Source organism: Quercus lobata, chromosome 11, assembly GCF_001633185.2.
Source record: "Quercus lobata isolate SW786 chromosome 11, ValleyOak3.0 Primary Assembly, whole genome shotgun sequence".
NCBI lineage: Eukaryota > Viridiplantae > Streptophyta > Magnoliopsida > Fagales > Fagaceae > Quercus > Quercus lobata.
Genome location: NC_044914.1, coordinates 32212400 through 32229738, shown reverse-complemented (window position 1 = coordinate 32229738; position 17339 = coordinate 32212400). Strand labels below are relative to the sequence as shown.

At 41.0% G+C, this 17339-nt stretch overlaps 2 protein-coding genes across 2 annotated transcripts; both read right to left on the bottom strand.

The window, feature by feature from the left end:
- Positions 1 to 5433: 5433 nt before the first annotated feature.
- LOC115966733 (transcription factor UNE10-like) lies at positions 5434 to 8592 on the bottom strand. The gene is made up of 3 exons (XM_031085903.1): positions 8581 to 8592; positions 6369 to 6686; positions 5434 to 5577 (listed from the first exon to the last, which is right to left on the bottom strand). The coding sequence occupies exons 1-3, from the start codon at positions 8590 to 8592 to the stop codon at positions 5434 to 5436; spliced, it is 474 nt and encodes a 157-aa protein (XP_030941763.1).
- Positions 8593 to 9739: 1147 nt separating this feature from the next.
- On the bottom strand, positions 9740 to 16809 carry LOC115969023. The gene is made up of 9 exons (XM_031088581.1): positions 16583 to 16809; positions 16190 to 16462; positions 15303 to 16071; positions 14778 to 14879; positions 14355 to 14420; positions 11699 to 13264; positions 10645 to 11607; positions 10233 to 10562; positions 9740 to 10152 (listed from the first exon to the last, which is right to left on the bottom strand). Exons 1-9 carry the CDS (start codon positions 16684 to 16686, stop codon positions 10087 to 10089), a joined length of 4239 nt encoding a protein of 1412 aa, XP_030944441.1. The 5' UTR covers positions 16687 to 16809; the 3' UTR covers positions 9740 to 10086.
- Positions 16810 to 17339: the final 530 nt, after the last annotated feature.

Here is a 17339-nt window from a genome sequence, read left to right as displayed (position 1 = left end):
TGCAAAAGCGAGTTTCTCCATTGGTTGGTATCTTTCTTCGGCACCGCGGAGAGCCCGGCTGGCGTAGTATACAGGCTTCTGTGCATTATCCTCTTCTCTAATTAGGGCCGCGCTGACGGCGACAGAGGAGACGGCCAAGTAGAGGAAAAGTTCTTCACCAGGTTGCGAGGGACTCAATAGGGGTGGTGAAGATAGGTATGCCTTTAATTCCTCAAACGCTTGCTGACACTCGTCCGTCCACTCGAAAGATTTCTTTAATGTGCGAAAGAAAGGCAAGCACTTGTCCGTTGCTCTCGACACAAATCTATTTAATGCCGCTATCCTGCCGTTAAGGCTTTGTATCTCCTTCACATTTCGCGGGGGGGCCATCTCTACTATGGCTAGGATTTTGTCCGGATTAGCCTCAATTCCTCTCTGGGAAACCATGAACCCTAGGAATTTGCCTGCCGTTACGCCGAACGCGCACTTTCCCGGATTGAGTTTCATGTTGTAGGATCGGAGTGTACCGAATGTTTCCTTAAGGTCCTCCAGGTGGTCTTCCTCCTTCCGGCTCTTTACCAGCATGTCGTCGACATAGACTTGTACATTCCTCCCGATTTGCTGCGCGAACATCTTGTTCATTAGCCTCTGGTATGTTGCCCCCGCCTTCTTCAGGCCGAATGGCATTACTTTGTAACAGAATAGTCCTTGGCTGGTTACGAACGAAGTCTTCTCCTGATCGGCCTCGTACATGCGGATCTGGTTATAACCCGAGAAAGCGTCCATGAAGCTTAATAATTGGTGTTGAGTCGTCGAGTCTACTAGGACGTCGACCCTTGGAAGGGGGTAGCTATCTTTAGGGCACGCTTTGTTAAGATCGGTGAAATCCACGCACATCCGCCACTTGCCGCTCGCTTTCTTTACCATTACTACATTCACCAGCCAATCGGGATAGTAGACTTCCCTGATGAAACTTGCCTTTTGGAGTTTGCGGACCTCTTCCGCTATTGCTTGGTCTCGTTCCGGTGCGAACGCTCTCTTCTTTTGTCGGACGGGTGGAAATGAGGGCAATACATTCAATTTGTGTACCATGACCGAGGGATCGATTCCCGGCATATCGTCATGGCTCCAGGCGAACACATCCTTATTGCTCCTCAAGAAAGCTACGAGCTCTTGACGGATTGCGGGTTTGGCAAGCGTTCCGATCTTGGTTGTTCTGTCCGGATTGGAACTGTCGAGAGTTATCTCCTCCAGCCTCTCTGTGGGTTCTGCCATCGTTCGGTGCTCTTCTATGCTCAAGGCCTGGATTTGGTCTTGCATTTCCATCATAGCTACGTAGCATTCTCGTGCGGCAATTTGACTTCCGCGTAGCTCTCCTATCCCATACTCCGTTGGGAACTTGATCATTAGGTGGTAAGTTGATGTTACTGCCTTCCACGAGTTGAGTGTAGGTCGTCCAAGAATAGCATTGTAGGCGGACGAACAATCGACCACCAAGAATGTCACGTTCCTGGTGATTTGTTGGGGGTAATCTCCTACCGTCACCGGTAACGTTACCGAGCCCAAAGGGAATACCCTACTCCCTCCGAAACCAACGAGCGGAGCATTTGTAGGTATTAGCTGCTCCCTGTCAATCCTCATTTGCTGGAATGCTGGATAGTACATGATATCGGCTGAGCTGCCGTTGTCGATCAAAACTCGGTGCGTGTTGTAGTCTCCTGTTCGCAGGCTGACGACGAGGGCATCGTCGTGTGGATGGTGTAGGCGCCGTGCATCCTCTTCCGAGAACCAAAAAACAGGGCTCTCTCTGTTTGCTATCTTTGGCACTATGCCCGTCAGCTGGACATTCTGCACCATCCGAAGGTATGTTTTGCGAGCCTTTTTTGACGATCCGGCCGCAGCCGTTCCTCCGATTATCATTCTTATGTCCCCTAACGGGGGTCTTGGCCGCCCGTCTTCTCGGCAAGGATGTTGTTCTTGTGGGGGTTGATCCGTTCTTCCCTTGTTAACGAACTTCTGCAGCTTCCCTTGTCGGATAAGGGCTTCGATTTGTTGCTTCAAGTCATAGCAATCGGCCGTGTCGTGGCCGTGGTCACGATGGAAGCGACAATATTTGTCTCTGGGCGTTTTGCTGGGATCACTCTTCAGCTTTCCTGGGAACGTCAGGGACCCTTCGTCCTTAATCTGCATTAGGACTTGGTCTATCGGCGCGGTTAACGGGGTGAAACTTGTGAACCTTCCGCCCGTAGGTTTTGGACGTCTGTCCTCCCTTCGGTCTCCCATCCTTCCCTTTTTCCGTCCCTGGTCCTGCCGGGTATCCTCTTGTCTGTCTCTTTTCTTGGGTCTATCTTCTCGGGCTAGTAGCGCGTCTTCGGCGTTCATATATTTGGTGGCCCTGTAAAGCACCTCCGACATGGTCTTAGGATCATTTTTGTACAAGGAGAACAAAAACTTACCCCCCTTCAGCCCATTCGTGAACGCTGCTACCAATATTTTGTCGTCGGCCTCGTCGATCGAGAGCGCTTCCTTATTGAAGCGTGATATGTAGGCTCGCAACGTCTCCTCCTCTCGCTGCTTGATATTCATCAGACAAGCCGTGGATTTTTTATACTGATGTCCTCCGATGAAGTGCGTAGTAAATTGAGCACTCAGTTCCTTAAAGGTGCTGATGGAGTTGGGTGCTAGCCGACTGAACCAAATCCTTGCTGCGCCCTTTAGGGTCGTAGGAAAGGCCCTGCACATGATCGCGTCTGCCACTCCCTGAAGGTGCATCAGGGTCTTGAAGGTCTCTAGGTGATCTAGAGGGTCCTTTACTCCGTCATAACTATCCATATTTGGCATTCGGAACTTATTCGGCAGGGGGAAGAGTTGACGGATGTCGTGAATGGCGAGTCAGTCCGGTTGACGAGGTCGTCAAGATCACTTGACACTCGACCCTTGAGAGCGTTCATCATTACATCCATCTGTTCCTTCATCGCCTGCATCTCCGCGATGAAGGATTGTGGAACCGTCTCCGTCGGGGAAGGGATGTTAATGTCCCGTCGCACTGGTCTGCTCGGGGCGTTACTCTCTTGTTGTCCGTCCTGATTTCTCCTCTCAGCGCTGGTCCCTTCTTGATCCTCTCCTTGGTTATTGACCGCCGCATTCTTTTGGTTCAGCTGCTCTTCTAGGTCGTGGTTTTGTTTGGTGAGGCGCTCCACGACTGTGGCGAGCGTCCTGACCTGTTTCTCAAGGGCAGTCGTAGGGGCTTCTTCTTCTTGAACGTCGTTCGTGGTTGCCATTGAGCGAGTGAGTACCATGTAACTCTTTTGTCTAGGAAGTGATCGTTTCCCACAGACGGCGCCAACTGATGACGTTGAAAATTGTCACCAATAGATCACACTGTACTCGCGACTCAAAGCGAACCTGCACGACAAGAACAATCGAAGAAAACCTTTAGAGAGCACCGGTGTGGTGCCGGCCTAACACTCTCCGAAGGTCAAGTCAGAATTCGTCGTTTTACTTTTTAGAGCGCAAGAAAGGGTCAATTAATCTTACCCCGATTTCCGAGAATGTCAGTCCTTTTATAGTGGTGGAGAGGTGGCTTTTCTTCTTGACCTCCAGATCTTTCCAATGTGGGATTATAGTGGTGGAGAGTAGGCTTTTCCTTTTGACCTCCAGATCTTTCCAATGTGGGACTATGATACCAATTCTCCAAAATGTGGTGAGCAACGATTTCCCTTTTTGGATCTTAGTGTTTTTCTGGGCGATAGAGATTTCGGGTCATGGGCCCATACTGCGTCTGTCAGCGATGGGCTTTCACAGCGCATGGGACCATCTTCACACAGGTCCAACAGTCCCAATCCGTCAGGCCCATTAAGGTAGGCCCAACAGGCTCTATATTTTATCATCTTCAAGTTGCATTGAATTCATGCATTAATTTTTGACTTAAAAGTTTAAAGTTTATTATTAGTTAAGTTAAATTCAAGAAATCTAAGATTTGATGGATGCTTGGATTGACAATATAGAAAAAATAATTAGAAACTCAAAGAATCAACAAAGTTACAAACTTTGATGGGTTGACCCTCAAAGAATCATCCATAATTTGATCAATCCCAAATTTTAACTATTTCCCAGCTAAGAAAACAAAAATCTTTTACGAGATCAAAGATTTTCCTTCAATTCTTATCCTCAAATTCTTGGAAGCCTAAACAGAAGTTTACACAAAGAGAGATAAATTTGGATGAGAGCCAACTGCACTGCTCTTCATGAATCTATCAGAGGGGTTGAAGTGTGGGATTTTGAAGAGAGAACAATTTGGGAATGGACAATAGAGAGAGTGGAATGAGAAAGAGATTGGTCTTGAACTTGAAAAAATGGAGTCCAGACAAAAATGGGTGCACGAAAGACACGTTGAAACAGAGAGAGAGAGAGAGAGAGGAAAATCTATATAACACGAGTTAAAATAGTCTCTCACCTTAAATAGAAAATGCTTTGAGGGGTTATCAAATCTAAAAAAGAAAAATTGGGGCACAATATTTTATTTTCTATAATATTTTTTATAAATATTAATATAGTTAGTTGTCTTGTGGTTAGAGAGTGGCCTCATTTTATCTGTATGGACTACGACGACTAGTCACTTCAATATATATATTTTTTTTAAATTAATACAATTTTTATTATGAAACATTCACAATATGATAATACAAATTTGGTGAACTAAAAAAAAAAATCCAAAAATTATAAACTACAAAGGCTCAAATTTTAGAAAATAAAAATACGATGCCAAAAATAGAAATGATGGAAAACAAAAATGAAAGAACAGTAGGTGAGGTAAAAGACAGAATAAATCAAATAAATAAATAATGTCCATAATCTTTATTGGCACCTTAAATAAAAGTTCCACGTCTATCATCTTTATTGGCCCTTAAACTAAAAGTTTCCATAAAAGAGAGAGACAGAGAGGAGGGTCGGGTTATATTGGATAAAAACAAAACCCAAATATTACACCGAACACAAAATGACATGGTAGAAAGTTCGGACAGTAAAATTTAGACAGACCGATATATATGTCAAAATTTCAAACAAATCCAAACCAAGAAAAGACTCAGATCATTTTTTTCGTTATCTGAAATCAATGCATTGAACAGGTCCTAATGTCCTACAGACAAACAAAAGATTAAAGATGGATTCTATATTTAGTGCCACAATCTTCTTGGCTATACAACTTTAAAATACTTCCCACCAAACTGTACTTGGATATGCAAGATAAATGGAACATTAATTGAAGGCACATATGCAATTGTTAATCATTACAGCACCAAAATAAGTAAATGATTAAGGCATCTATACATAAGCAATGCATATGTAAGTAAAACACCAACAAGTTATTGTTGAAACTTGGTATGGATAGAACTTAGCACAAAAATGGACTTGAACTATTAGTAGAATTCATGACAAACTCAGAACAAAAAACTAAAGAAAAGAGATAGCTATGTACCCGTCGGCGCGAAGATCAGCGAATTTGTTCGTGTCCATTCTTCTAAGGGGGAAATGAAGTGGTAGCACTTTGCAGCTCTTTGCTCTCTGCGTTTTGTTCTTATTGCTTATGCAGAGTACCTGGAAATGGTACTCATTTATAGAGAACAGAGTTGAAGTGTGGAATATATTAATGTATCTTTAGACTTTAGAGACTTTCATTGCATCCATGGTCATTGGCTGCAATGAATTTTGTACTAATCGTCATCTTTACGATCTCAAAAGATCATTGGATTACTAACCAAGATCTTTAAAATATAGGCACACACAAAAAAGTTTCTAAACAAATAATGGAAACTGACAGTTATAAATTCAGCAACATATATGACATAAAAACCAAGTAAAAAAAATAAAGAAATGAAACAATTTACAAAGAAAACTTTTGTTTCCTCCTTTTTTTAAACAATTCTCAGAGGGTGGGGGGTGTCAATGTATGTCATTTGAATTTTGAAGACTTAATAAATTAAATACTTTTATAAAGTTAGTCAAAATGAATCTTAACTTTAAGAGAGTTTAGAGAAAGTATCATATCTTTCAATATGACCGAGATTTATGCTACAAATAATTGCTAATATTTTTTCATCATCTTAGCAAAGTAAACAGTCCTTAAGGCAAGATAAAATATGATTTGACTCGTCCTGATTGAAATCAGTATACAACAAATGACTCAGTCGCTGTTGTTCAACATAATAAACCAGGGTTCCTTTCAATCACTATAAGAAAAGCCAAAGAAAAAGCAAAATCTTTCCAAAATCAATAAAATTTGACAATGCACTGAATGTCAAGCTGTGGCTGAATTGTCAACAGAGAATCCAACACGTGTTTACCTGTGATTGGCACGCGAGGAATGTGGAAAAGGGGTCTGCCATTACCGTGGGTGAAGTAGCTTGTATCCGGTCACCAGAGCCGGCATCCCATGAGGTCATAGGCATGAAAGCAGTAGAGTGAAGAACAGGAGAGATGCCAGTGATGTTGGACCGATTGATATTGTTCATGTCCATCCCCATACCAAGTCCCATGCCCATTCCCATCCCCATGCCCATTGGTGCCATCATGGACATCTGTCGTTGTTGTTGCATGGCCATTGGTAACATCATTGGTGGCATACTCATTCTGCTCATCATTTGGACTTGAGCTTGCAATTGCTTCAGATATTCAATCACTTCGTCAAGCATTAAAGCCTTGTCAGTCTGTAGTAATGCCAGGAAGTTTCTCAGAATGAATACCAATCAATGTTTGTTCTCCAAAACTAGTTATGTACCATCACCAAAATTATATTTCAACTTGCACAATTAGCTACTGTATGTGCAAAGTTTATGACTTGGAATGAAATTAAATTTTTGCAGAATTGATTGCACTCTGATAATTGAACAGTCAGGAATATTATGGCCTGGTTCTCATTGTTTTTTCAGGAGGATCAACTCTGTCTACTATATGGTACTTATATCTCTGCACTACATTTACTTCCAATATTTTATGTACATAACTCTGCTATGCAGAGCTCAAAAGTTGTATCTCCAGCAATGCTCTCTATTTTAGCAAGTCAAAATACCTCCTTTTTTATTTTATAAATAGCCAATTTTTCACTCTTTATTTTTTTCATTTATTCCATTAAAATATTTTTTTTCTATTGTTTATTCATTCTTTATCAGATACGAGTCTGGTTCTCTGCATGCAGTGGATGCAGGAAATAGTTCTTGCAACCTCTTTGGGTAGAATAATAAAATAATGGTTTGAAAAGACACACTAAATGTGTTGATCCAATCCATCAACCAATTCTCCAGAACGGATAACCTCAGTTGGAGATACTATATTTTATGGTGGGAAAAAGGGTGGAGATGCCTAATTAATTGGAGATGCTCACTTTTTATCAGCAAGTTGTCATACGGCCACGTTTGAGATCCACATACTTGGGAGATGCCTACTTTTTATTAGTAAGTTGTCATATGACCACATTTAAATATGACCACATTTAAGATCCACATACTTGGGAGATGCCTACTTTTTATTAGTAAGTTGTCATATGACCACATTTAAGATCCACATACTTGTGAGAGACCCACTCCATAGAACAGACATGGAAAAATACATATCTAAATTAACCTCAAATATACATCTGTGTACCCATAACTCAAAATCTCTCTTTCACTCTTTCACTCTCTCTTTCTCTACACAAAAGTTACTTAAGTGTACTAGTACCGAAAACTAGAGATTAAGGGTCTGTTTGGATAGAACTTATTTTGCTGAAATTGAAAACTGAAAACTGAAAACACTGTAGCAAAATAATTTTTAAATGTGTAAATAGTACCGTGAGACCCATTTTTAATGAAAAAATTAATAAAAAGTGGAGTTTGTGGGACCCATGAACAGTACATAAGTCACTGTTCATGGCTGAAAAGTCAACAATATGCGGCTGAAAAAAAAAAAGAAAAAAAAAAGAAAAGGAAAACGCGCATGCAGACGTGAAACGCACTATCCAAACATACACTAATAACATGGAAATAACTGATTTCACACAAACTTAATTAGGCCCTACCAAGTGAAGCGATTATTGTAAGAGCAGGTAGTTGTCTCCATACCTAACAACCTTCTGTCAAATTGTCCCCCATAGCATTGCGTGTGTGGACTAAAATCATCGGATTAGTCCCAAAATACCCACAGCCATGTACTCAAACATAGAGTGGACCACATCTATTTGCATACACTGCCTGCTATACCTAATCTAAATCTTTGAGGCTTTTTATTTTTTGGGATAATTACAGTAAACCCACCTGAGGTTTGGCCCGTTTTCACGTTGCCTACCTGTGGTTCAAAACTTATCACTTTGCCCACCTGTACATCAATCTGTTACCCCCCTGTTACCCACCTCACCCTCAGACGTTAGAAAAACACCCTTTTATGCCAAATTAGAACATTACACGGATCAAACAACACGAACTCACTCTCTTTTCCTCACGAGCCCTACAAACGCGAAAATCCCTGTAACGCTGGGGTTTTGATTTTTCTGATCGTGCTTTGATGTGAGGGTGAGGTTCTGACTTTGGGTTGTCTTGAGTCGTTGAATATTCGAAGATAGATCATCACCAGGTACGACATTTCTGCTTTATGGTTCTGAGCTGGGGTTTCAAGTTTTGATGATAGCGTTGATTCACAGGAAGTTGATAATCGATGTCTTCTTTGAGTGGAAATTACTCAGGTTCATGTGGGCATTTGTGTACATATGAGACTTGTGTGCTGAGAATAAGTCTGACAGTGGATAATTTTGGGAGAAGGTTTCTGGGTTGTAGCCAATATAAGGTAAGTATACTTTTTACTTAATCTAGCTGATTCACATGAGATTGGAATGTGATGTGTTCAATTCAATTTATGAACAGATTGGTCCCAAGTGCCCTTTCTTTAGATGGATTGATAATCCCACTTGTGTGCGTGGGAATGAAGCTGCCCATTTGGTGCAACAAAAGCTGGATTTACTGCGGAGTAAGCTGCAACTTGCATGTGAAAGGGAAAGAGAAACTACCCAAGCAGCAGCAGAAGCTACCTAAGCAGCAGCAGAAACTACCCAAATGACAGAAATTGCTCAAGACAGGGCAGCAAAAGCCATTGAGAGGGAGAGAAAGTTTCGAACTTCCTCTGTTCAAGCCAAGGAGATAGCAGTGAGAGCTTTAAAGCAAGAGAGAAAGTGCAGAATTACACTAATTCTGTCATGGTTTTTTTTTTTTTTTGGTTATGTTGTTTTCATATTTTGGCTCAAGTGAAAATGTTGGAATGATGAGATTGAGTCTACTTGATGGGTTGTAATATAAACTGGTCCTCAATTATATTGTAATAAAACTATGAAAGAATTTTTTGAGAATGAGAACTATGTAAGGTGGTAGATGCTATTGGCTTGAAGCCACTTAATAATATAAGCCTTTTAAGATAAAGTGTTATTTACGTTAGATGCTGTTGGTATTTTTGTTTAAAGTGAATTGGCTACTTGTGAGCTGTGAGCTGTTGGTGTTGGTATTTTGTTGGATGTTGTGAGCTGTGTTGGTTTGTGCATAAAGTGCATTGTGTGAAGACAATTGTGTTGAAAGTGAATTTAAAGTGCATGACAATATGTCAACTTGCAAGAAAAAACAACAAATTCAACACATACACTTGCTATTCAACACATACACTCTGCACACATAAACAAACTCATATAATAATAACTCATATGACAAACTGTAATAATCAGAACAATAATTCTGAACACCTGTCATTAAGTTGGGAAATTGTATACATATTTTAAGGTGGCATTGAATAGTCTTTCATCAACCACCAGTAAATATAAGGCATTTGGTACAACAACCAAAAGAGTTGCAGCTGCCCAATGTTTACAAAACTTACAAAAATACAAAAAGTGTTTAAACAGCTATATTAAAAAGTGTCTTGCCATTGTCTGCCCTGCCATTGTCTGCCCTGCCTAACCCTAACACTACATAAAACCCTAACACTACATAACCCTAATACATTATACATAGCAACAAAAGTGTCTTGACTTAGTCTTCATTTACTGCCCTTGCCTCTCCCACCACAGCTGACCTTTCCACCTCTTGTTCTACATTTCTAAGCTCTAGTTGCATCACCCCTTCCTCTCAAAGCAGCTTCTCTGGTAGCAGGTGGTCTTGTAGGCTACAAAGTACAATAATTCACATGTTAGCTACCAGCATCACAGTTTTATGAATAAAACATCAAACCTAACACTACAGTACCTGTGATGATAGTGGTCTATTGTCCCATGTTTCTGCAGGGGTGTGTGGTGTTGGCTGGCTTGAAGAGAACCAAGGAGCTCCTCTAATTGTGTACCTGAAGTTTGAAGAGTACCATTGACTTGGGTTCCGTGACCATGGAGCTTGTGGCCCTAACCATGGAGCTTGTGGCCCAGGCTGTGGAGCTGGAGCTTGTGGCTGTGACCCTGCTGCCTGGTTGGATGAGGCCATAGGGTAAGGCTGATGTGTTGGTGGAGGCTGAGCTGAGGATTGGGTCTGTGATGAAGATGGGGCCTGGGATCCTTGTTTGTGTGTAGAAGGCCTTCTACTTCCCTGCAACCAAATATGAGCATGTTTTTACAGTGTCAGTTATTGGAATTTTGCATTTAAATAAAAAAATTTTGTAAAAACTTACAGATTTCCCTTTCTGCAATTTCTGCCTCCTCTCCCATGCTGTCTCACCAGTGACATTGGCCTTGCATCCCCTTGCATTGTGCCCTTCCTGTTGACACCTTCCACACCTCACTGGCCTGTTTCCTCTAGACACCTTATAAGGGTTCGGCTCATCAGCATCTCTCTTCCTTTTCATGGGTGGCTTGCCTGTTGGCTTATAGACAGTAGGTGCAACAGGCTTGGGTTGGCCACTTGACATCCACTCAGACTGGCCAGGTAAGGGAGGTATGGGTGTCTTGTATGTCTCCACATAAGCATCCTTGTAGTAGCATGGATGGGTGTAGTCTTCTGGTTTCTCACGATTCACAAAAATGGCTGCAACTCCATGCTTGCAAGGGATTCCTGTCAAGTCCCATACTCTACAACTGCATGTCCTATTTACCAAGTCCACCACATGCCTTTCCCTCTCATTGTCAACCTCATACACAAACCTCCCAGAAGGAACTGCACAGAAACTTTTACACTCTAATTTTAACTGCTCCAACTTTTTTTGTATGCTTGGACACAAATTGCCACTATACTTTTCTATGCCAGCCTTCTTTATATACAGCCTGCTCATAAGCCTAACTCTGATCCACTCCAGCATTGATAAGATAGGCTTGTCTTTAGCCTTCACAATCATAGAGTTAAAACTCTCACTCAGATTGTTTACCATACAATCTGTCAAAGCTCTTGAAGAAAAGTGGGATCTCGTCCACTGTGCAGGCTCTATATCAGCCAGGTACTGCCAAGCTTCTTCATCCAAACTCTTAAGATGGTCCATTCCTCTCTCAAATTCCCTAACTGATGTTGTGCTAGCACACCTCCACAGTACACTCTTCAACTCCATGCCCTTGTGGTTAACCTTGAAGTTGTTGTATATGTGCTTCACACAATACCTGTGCTCCACAGTTGGGAATAGAGTCTCCATTGCAGGTAAAAGGCCCTGCAATCAAGTAAGCATTCAGTGTTAGCAAGTAAGCATGTAAAAAGGTAAGCATGTAATGAAGTCATGAACATGAGCTAGATGATAATACCTTCTGCCTGTCACTGATGAATACCAAATTGAGCTCATCTGGCCTGCCAATGTCATCAGCAAACTGCTCCAAGAACCAGGTCCAGCTATCCTTGTTCTCTTGCTCAACCACAGCCATTGCCACTGGGAATATATTGTCATTTCCATCCTTGGCAGTGGCAGACAACAATTGCCCACCAAACCTACCTTTCAAGTGGCATCCATCCATCCCAACAAAGGGTCTACAACCACCTAGAAAGCCAACTTTTTGAGCATTGTACCTAATGTACATCCTTTTAAACTTGGGCTCTACATTCTCATTTTCCATCTCTGTTTGCAGAATCACCCTACTTCCTACATCTGTCCTTAATATCATTTCTGCATAATCTCTAAGTAGGCCATACTGAGCCTCTTCATTCCCAGTAATCAGCCCCTTAGCTGCCTTCCTTGATCTATACACCTGACTAAGACTTAAATCAACTGAAATCTTCTGCATCACATGGTGCTTAACACCTGAGACCTCCCAATTAGGATTCTTACCAAAATCCTCCAAATACCTCTTTGCCACATAGGCTGATGTAACTTGCCTATTTTTAAATGATAGGGGGCAGGTACACTCAGGATAAAGTGTCTTGATCTCAAATGTGCACTCTTCAGTCACCATTGAGGCATAACACCTCCATCCACAATTGTTCTTACAATGTACAGAAATCTTCTTCTTCTCATTCAACTTCCACTTGACATCAATGTGATTCTGAATCACATACTCCCTCAAAGCCTTCCTAAACACCTGGGAGTTTGGGAACTTCATCCCTTTTGCCAACCTAACATTTTCCATATCAGTCCTCTCATTGAACTCCAAATTGCCAGGCCCCTGCTCATCATCAGAACTATCCACACTTGCAATATCATTCTCTAAAGCTGGTTCAGCCCACTCTTCATCTAAATCTATGTTTGGAGGAGGAACATTGCTTGGGCCAGGTGCATCTGTGTTTGGCTGAGGTGTATCAGTGTTTGGATGAGGTGTATCAGTGGTTGGAACAGTGTTAGGCTCATGTGGCACTGTGTGAGGTGGAGAAGACTCACCAAAAATGTCATCAGCAAAGTCTTCTCCTTCCAGGCCTTCATTCAACCAATCAAACTCCTCCTCCACACCATCACCCCCTATAGCAGCTCCTGCACCACCCCCTACACCAGCCCCTGCACCCCCTATAGCAGCCCCTGCACCAGCTCCTACACCAACCCCTGCACCATCAGGAACTTCAATTGCAAGTGGAGCATTACCACTCTCCACATACAGTATGATGGTGTCTCTTGGCCCCCCCTCATTAGGCTTCCACAAGGGTTCCACATCTTGATCATCTTCTATGAGCCTTAAGTCTTGCTCCAAGTTGCCCCCAGGACCTAAATAATGAACCCTACACGGTTCATCAATCCCCAATTCCTCACATATACCTTTTATTTCAAAATAACCAAGCAAATTAGCATCCCTATACATTATTTCAACTTTCCCACCAAAGTACTCTAAACTAGGGTTCCACACAAAAGCACCCCCATAATGTACCTCCAATTTCACTTCAACATCCATCTGCAATAACAAATTACAAGTTAACATGTATACAATTAACAATTAAAGAATTGTAAACAACAAAAGAGGCAAAAGAGTAAACAGTTGCATGTTTCAGTTTTGCTTTTGGGATGCAACGCACACAGAGGGACCACATTTTCTGCTTTTCTTTTGATTTTGATTCTGTTTTACTAAATAGCACATGCAAACACTAAAAATTTCAACCCAATAGAAACTTGGGTCCACTATGAGACACAATGACCACGACAGACAAAGTGCCCACAGACAAAATGCCCATAAACAAACACAAATCCAAAGAACAGGTGGTCACATTTTTCATAAATATCAACAAACACAACCAATATTCTCATTTCATTACATGTAACATTGACCATTGATTGATTACTCAAAAAAAAAATTAAAACAACCACAAGCGCAAAGTAAAAACCCAAAGAGTGACTGATTTCTTACCAGGATTTTAGTCACTCGAACAACCCGTTGCTCGTCTAGGTTTACTCTTGCAGCAGTATGTCAATATCAGATGCAGAATGGATTTTTCGCGTTTGTAGGGCTTGTGAGGAAAAGAGAGTGAGTTTGTGTTGTTTGATCCGTGTAATGTTCTAATTTGGCATAAAATGGTGTTTTTCTAACGTCTGAGGGTGAGATGGGTAACCGGGGGGGGGGGGGTAACGAATTGATGTACAGGTGGGCAAAGTGATAAGTTTTGAACCACAGGTAGGCAACGTAAAAACGGGCCAAACCTCAGGTGGGTTTACTGTAATTATCCCTTATTTTTTTAACACTAGACTAAACGGTGTATTAATATGTGAAACTAAAGAGAGAATAACCTTATCACACTAAAGTTGTCCTTTTCTTCCACAATAGAATCAAAACAAAAGAACTCTATTATAGGTATAAGTGTCACACATACTCACATGATTCCTAGTTAAAAAAGTTGCTGAATATACTATGTCCAATAAGATGGAATTGAAAAGTAGACGTGATAAAAGCACTAGTATAAATGCTTAGCCAAGAGATGATATAAAGAGAGTAAAAAAAAAAAAATACCATAAAGGTTATGCAGAAAAGCCAAAAAATTGGAACTTCATACCTTACTCGAATTGGGGACCAGCTTCTGCAGTGTCTTCATCCTTTGGTTTATTTTATCTCTCCTTTTCTAAAACACACACCCATAAAATATTCTTAAATTCATCAATAAAATAAAATAAATTCTACCAAATTTTCTATAGGTTTGACTATCAATTATGGATAAAATCTAACCCATTTGTGACTAGGAAAGTATAGTGGATTTACTCATATCGAATCACTTGGTTAACCATTTATATATGTTATTTTATTCACTCTAATTAAACCCACACATATCATTGTCGGAGAACTTAAAAGCAATTCCATCTTTTTTTAGAGAAAAAGTAAAAGCGTTATTCAATTAAGAAAGAAAAAGAAAGGTGGGCTTTTATTCCACCCCACTCCTTTATTTAATGCCTTATCCCACATCGAAAGAGAGAGCACATACTTGTTCAGATTTGTTATGAATAGCAGCAACCCTACTCCGTTTTGTTGAAACTGAGGATTTTGCTGAACTCTTCTTTTTGTCCTGCACATCACCTGCCTCCCTCTTCACAAAAATAAACAAATAAGAATAAAACAACCGACCTAACTCAATTAAATATCAATTATGATCATGTACGTAACTTTTTTTTTATACTATAAATTTCATAATTAATGAAGTAATCGATTATAAGCAATGATTTCAATTGCATTCACCAATTACAATGACAATTTCACAATAAATTTCCTAGTTATTGAAGTAGTCTATTATGAGGGACAATTTCAATGATCGTTCACTGGTTACAGTCGACGAATTTACAGTAAAAGATTGCTTTTTCAGTTTTTTTTTTTTTTTTTTTTTAATTTTTTTTGAGGGCTTTTTCAGTTTTAATTGTATTGCAACAACAACAAAAATTTAAAAAAAAAAAAAAGCAAAGTACATTAAAAACAAAAAGTGAAATGATTATCAAATGTTTTCTAGCTAGCTTGCCTGTGGTCTGCTATGACAAACGGAATCATGGTCATCACTAGTAGTGGTGGCCTTAGTGCAAGGCTTGCCAGGGCTTGTGTTTTCCATGGAACACAGTGAAGTGGAAGTGAACCCCACACCCAAGTCCGTCTCACACGTGTCAAGTGTAACATGCTGACTATCCCTCCCACACGTGGCGCTGCCGGAGGTGCTTTGGTCTCTGCTGCTCCACTCTGGTGCTGCCACGGTGGCGGCAGGGACTGCTACACGCGCCTCCTTGTTAGCGTGTTTTATTATGACATTCTCTTCTTGGTCATACGTCAGAGTACCACCACCAACAGGGCCACTACACGACCCAACGCGTGTAGAACACTCGACTACACGCGTGCCACTGCCACCAAGGCCACCTTGGGTTGTGGTTTGGTCGTTGGTGTGGTTGGAACAAGGGACTAAAGCATCCCTAGTCATGGTGGCCGAGGTGGTGGCGGTGGCCACAGCTGCACGGTGGTGTAACCACGGGACCATGTCGTTACCGCCACCGCCATCGAAAGAGCGGGGTTTTTGGCCGTGATTGTTGCTGTTATGGCTGCGGTGGTGGTGGTGGGGTATCAGAGTGGCCTGGTTTACGATTGATTCTAAGGTACCACTAGCGCGTGGCTTGTCCCAAGTGTTGTACTTGGTAAGAGAAGTGGTAGAAGGTATGGGCTTGACAGGCCCGCGTGGTGGATTTAAGCGGTGCATGGCTAGCTGGCCGTTTTCCCATGTTAGCTCCACTACTTCATAGTCCAACCTGCATAAATTGATTGCATCTATAATTAACTTACAAAAATGAACAAAAAGTATGGTACACACATACATATATCTATATATGTTTATACTTTATATAGATAAAGAGAGAGAGAGAGTACATGGGGACATCAGGAGCAGTGGAATTGGAGTTAGAACGAAGAGAAAGCCTGGGATTGTTGCTGTTATGGTTGCGGTGGTGTTGGTGGGGTATCAGAGTGGCCTGGTTTACTATTGATTCTAAGGTACCACTAGCGCGTGGCTTGTCCCAAGTGTTGTACTTGGTAAGAGAAGTGGTAGAAGGTATGGGCTTGACAGGCCCGCGTGGTGGATTTAAGCGGTGCATGGCTAGCTGGCCGTTTTCCCATGTTAGCTCCACTACTTCATAGTCCAACCTGCATAAATTGATTGCATCTATAATTAACTTACGAAAACGAACAAAAAGTATGGTACACACATACATATATCTATATATATGTTTATACTTTATATAGATAAAGAGAGAGAGAGAGTACATGGGGACATCAGGAGCAGTGGAATTGGAGTTAGAACGAAGAGAAAGCCTGGGAGTAGGGCTGGGATTCTCATCGAAATCCCAGCTTGGAACGCACTGGCTCATTTTGGGTGAAGTTGCCAGTAAAACAGTTGTGTTGGTACAGAAGGAGAGACGGGCAGCAGAGGACTATATTGTTGTTTGTTCCTTCTTCTTTTACCTTATTTTTTAAGCTTTATAGCGACTATCATGTATATGAGAGAGAGAGAATAAGGTCCACAGGTAGAGAATATAGGAAAAAAAAAGTTTGATTATTTGAGAGAGAGAGAGAGAGAGGGAGAGAAGTTTTGGTTTGGGTATCAATAGGACTTTCACTAATGGCTACTATAAATGGTTATATAGCTAATTTAGATGCCCAAGTTTGTGAAGGCCATATTTCTTAGTAATTACGCTTTTTTATATATTGGAGATGAGTTCGTATCTTTGCATCAAAATTACAAAAGCAAAAGCAGATATTTGTTTTGCCCAAAAGGATGTGAACCTTTTTTTTTTTCCCTTTACATTATTGAAAAAAATAAAAGCAAAAATTAAAAAAACCAGCTAAATAGAGCAATCCTTTCTTCTTTGGGTAAAAATCAGACAAAGGAGACATTCTCCATCTTCAAAAAAATTATATACTACATATATATAACAAAGTAGTTTTAATATACAAATGGAATAACTTCTTTATTTGTAGAAACAAATGGAATAATGTTATTTGCATATAATTTGTAGATATT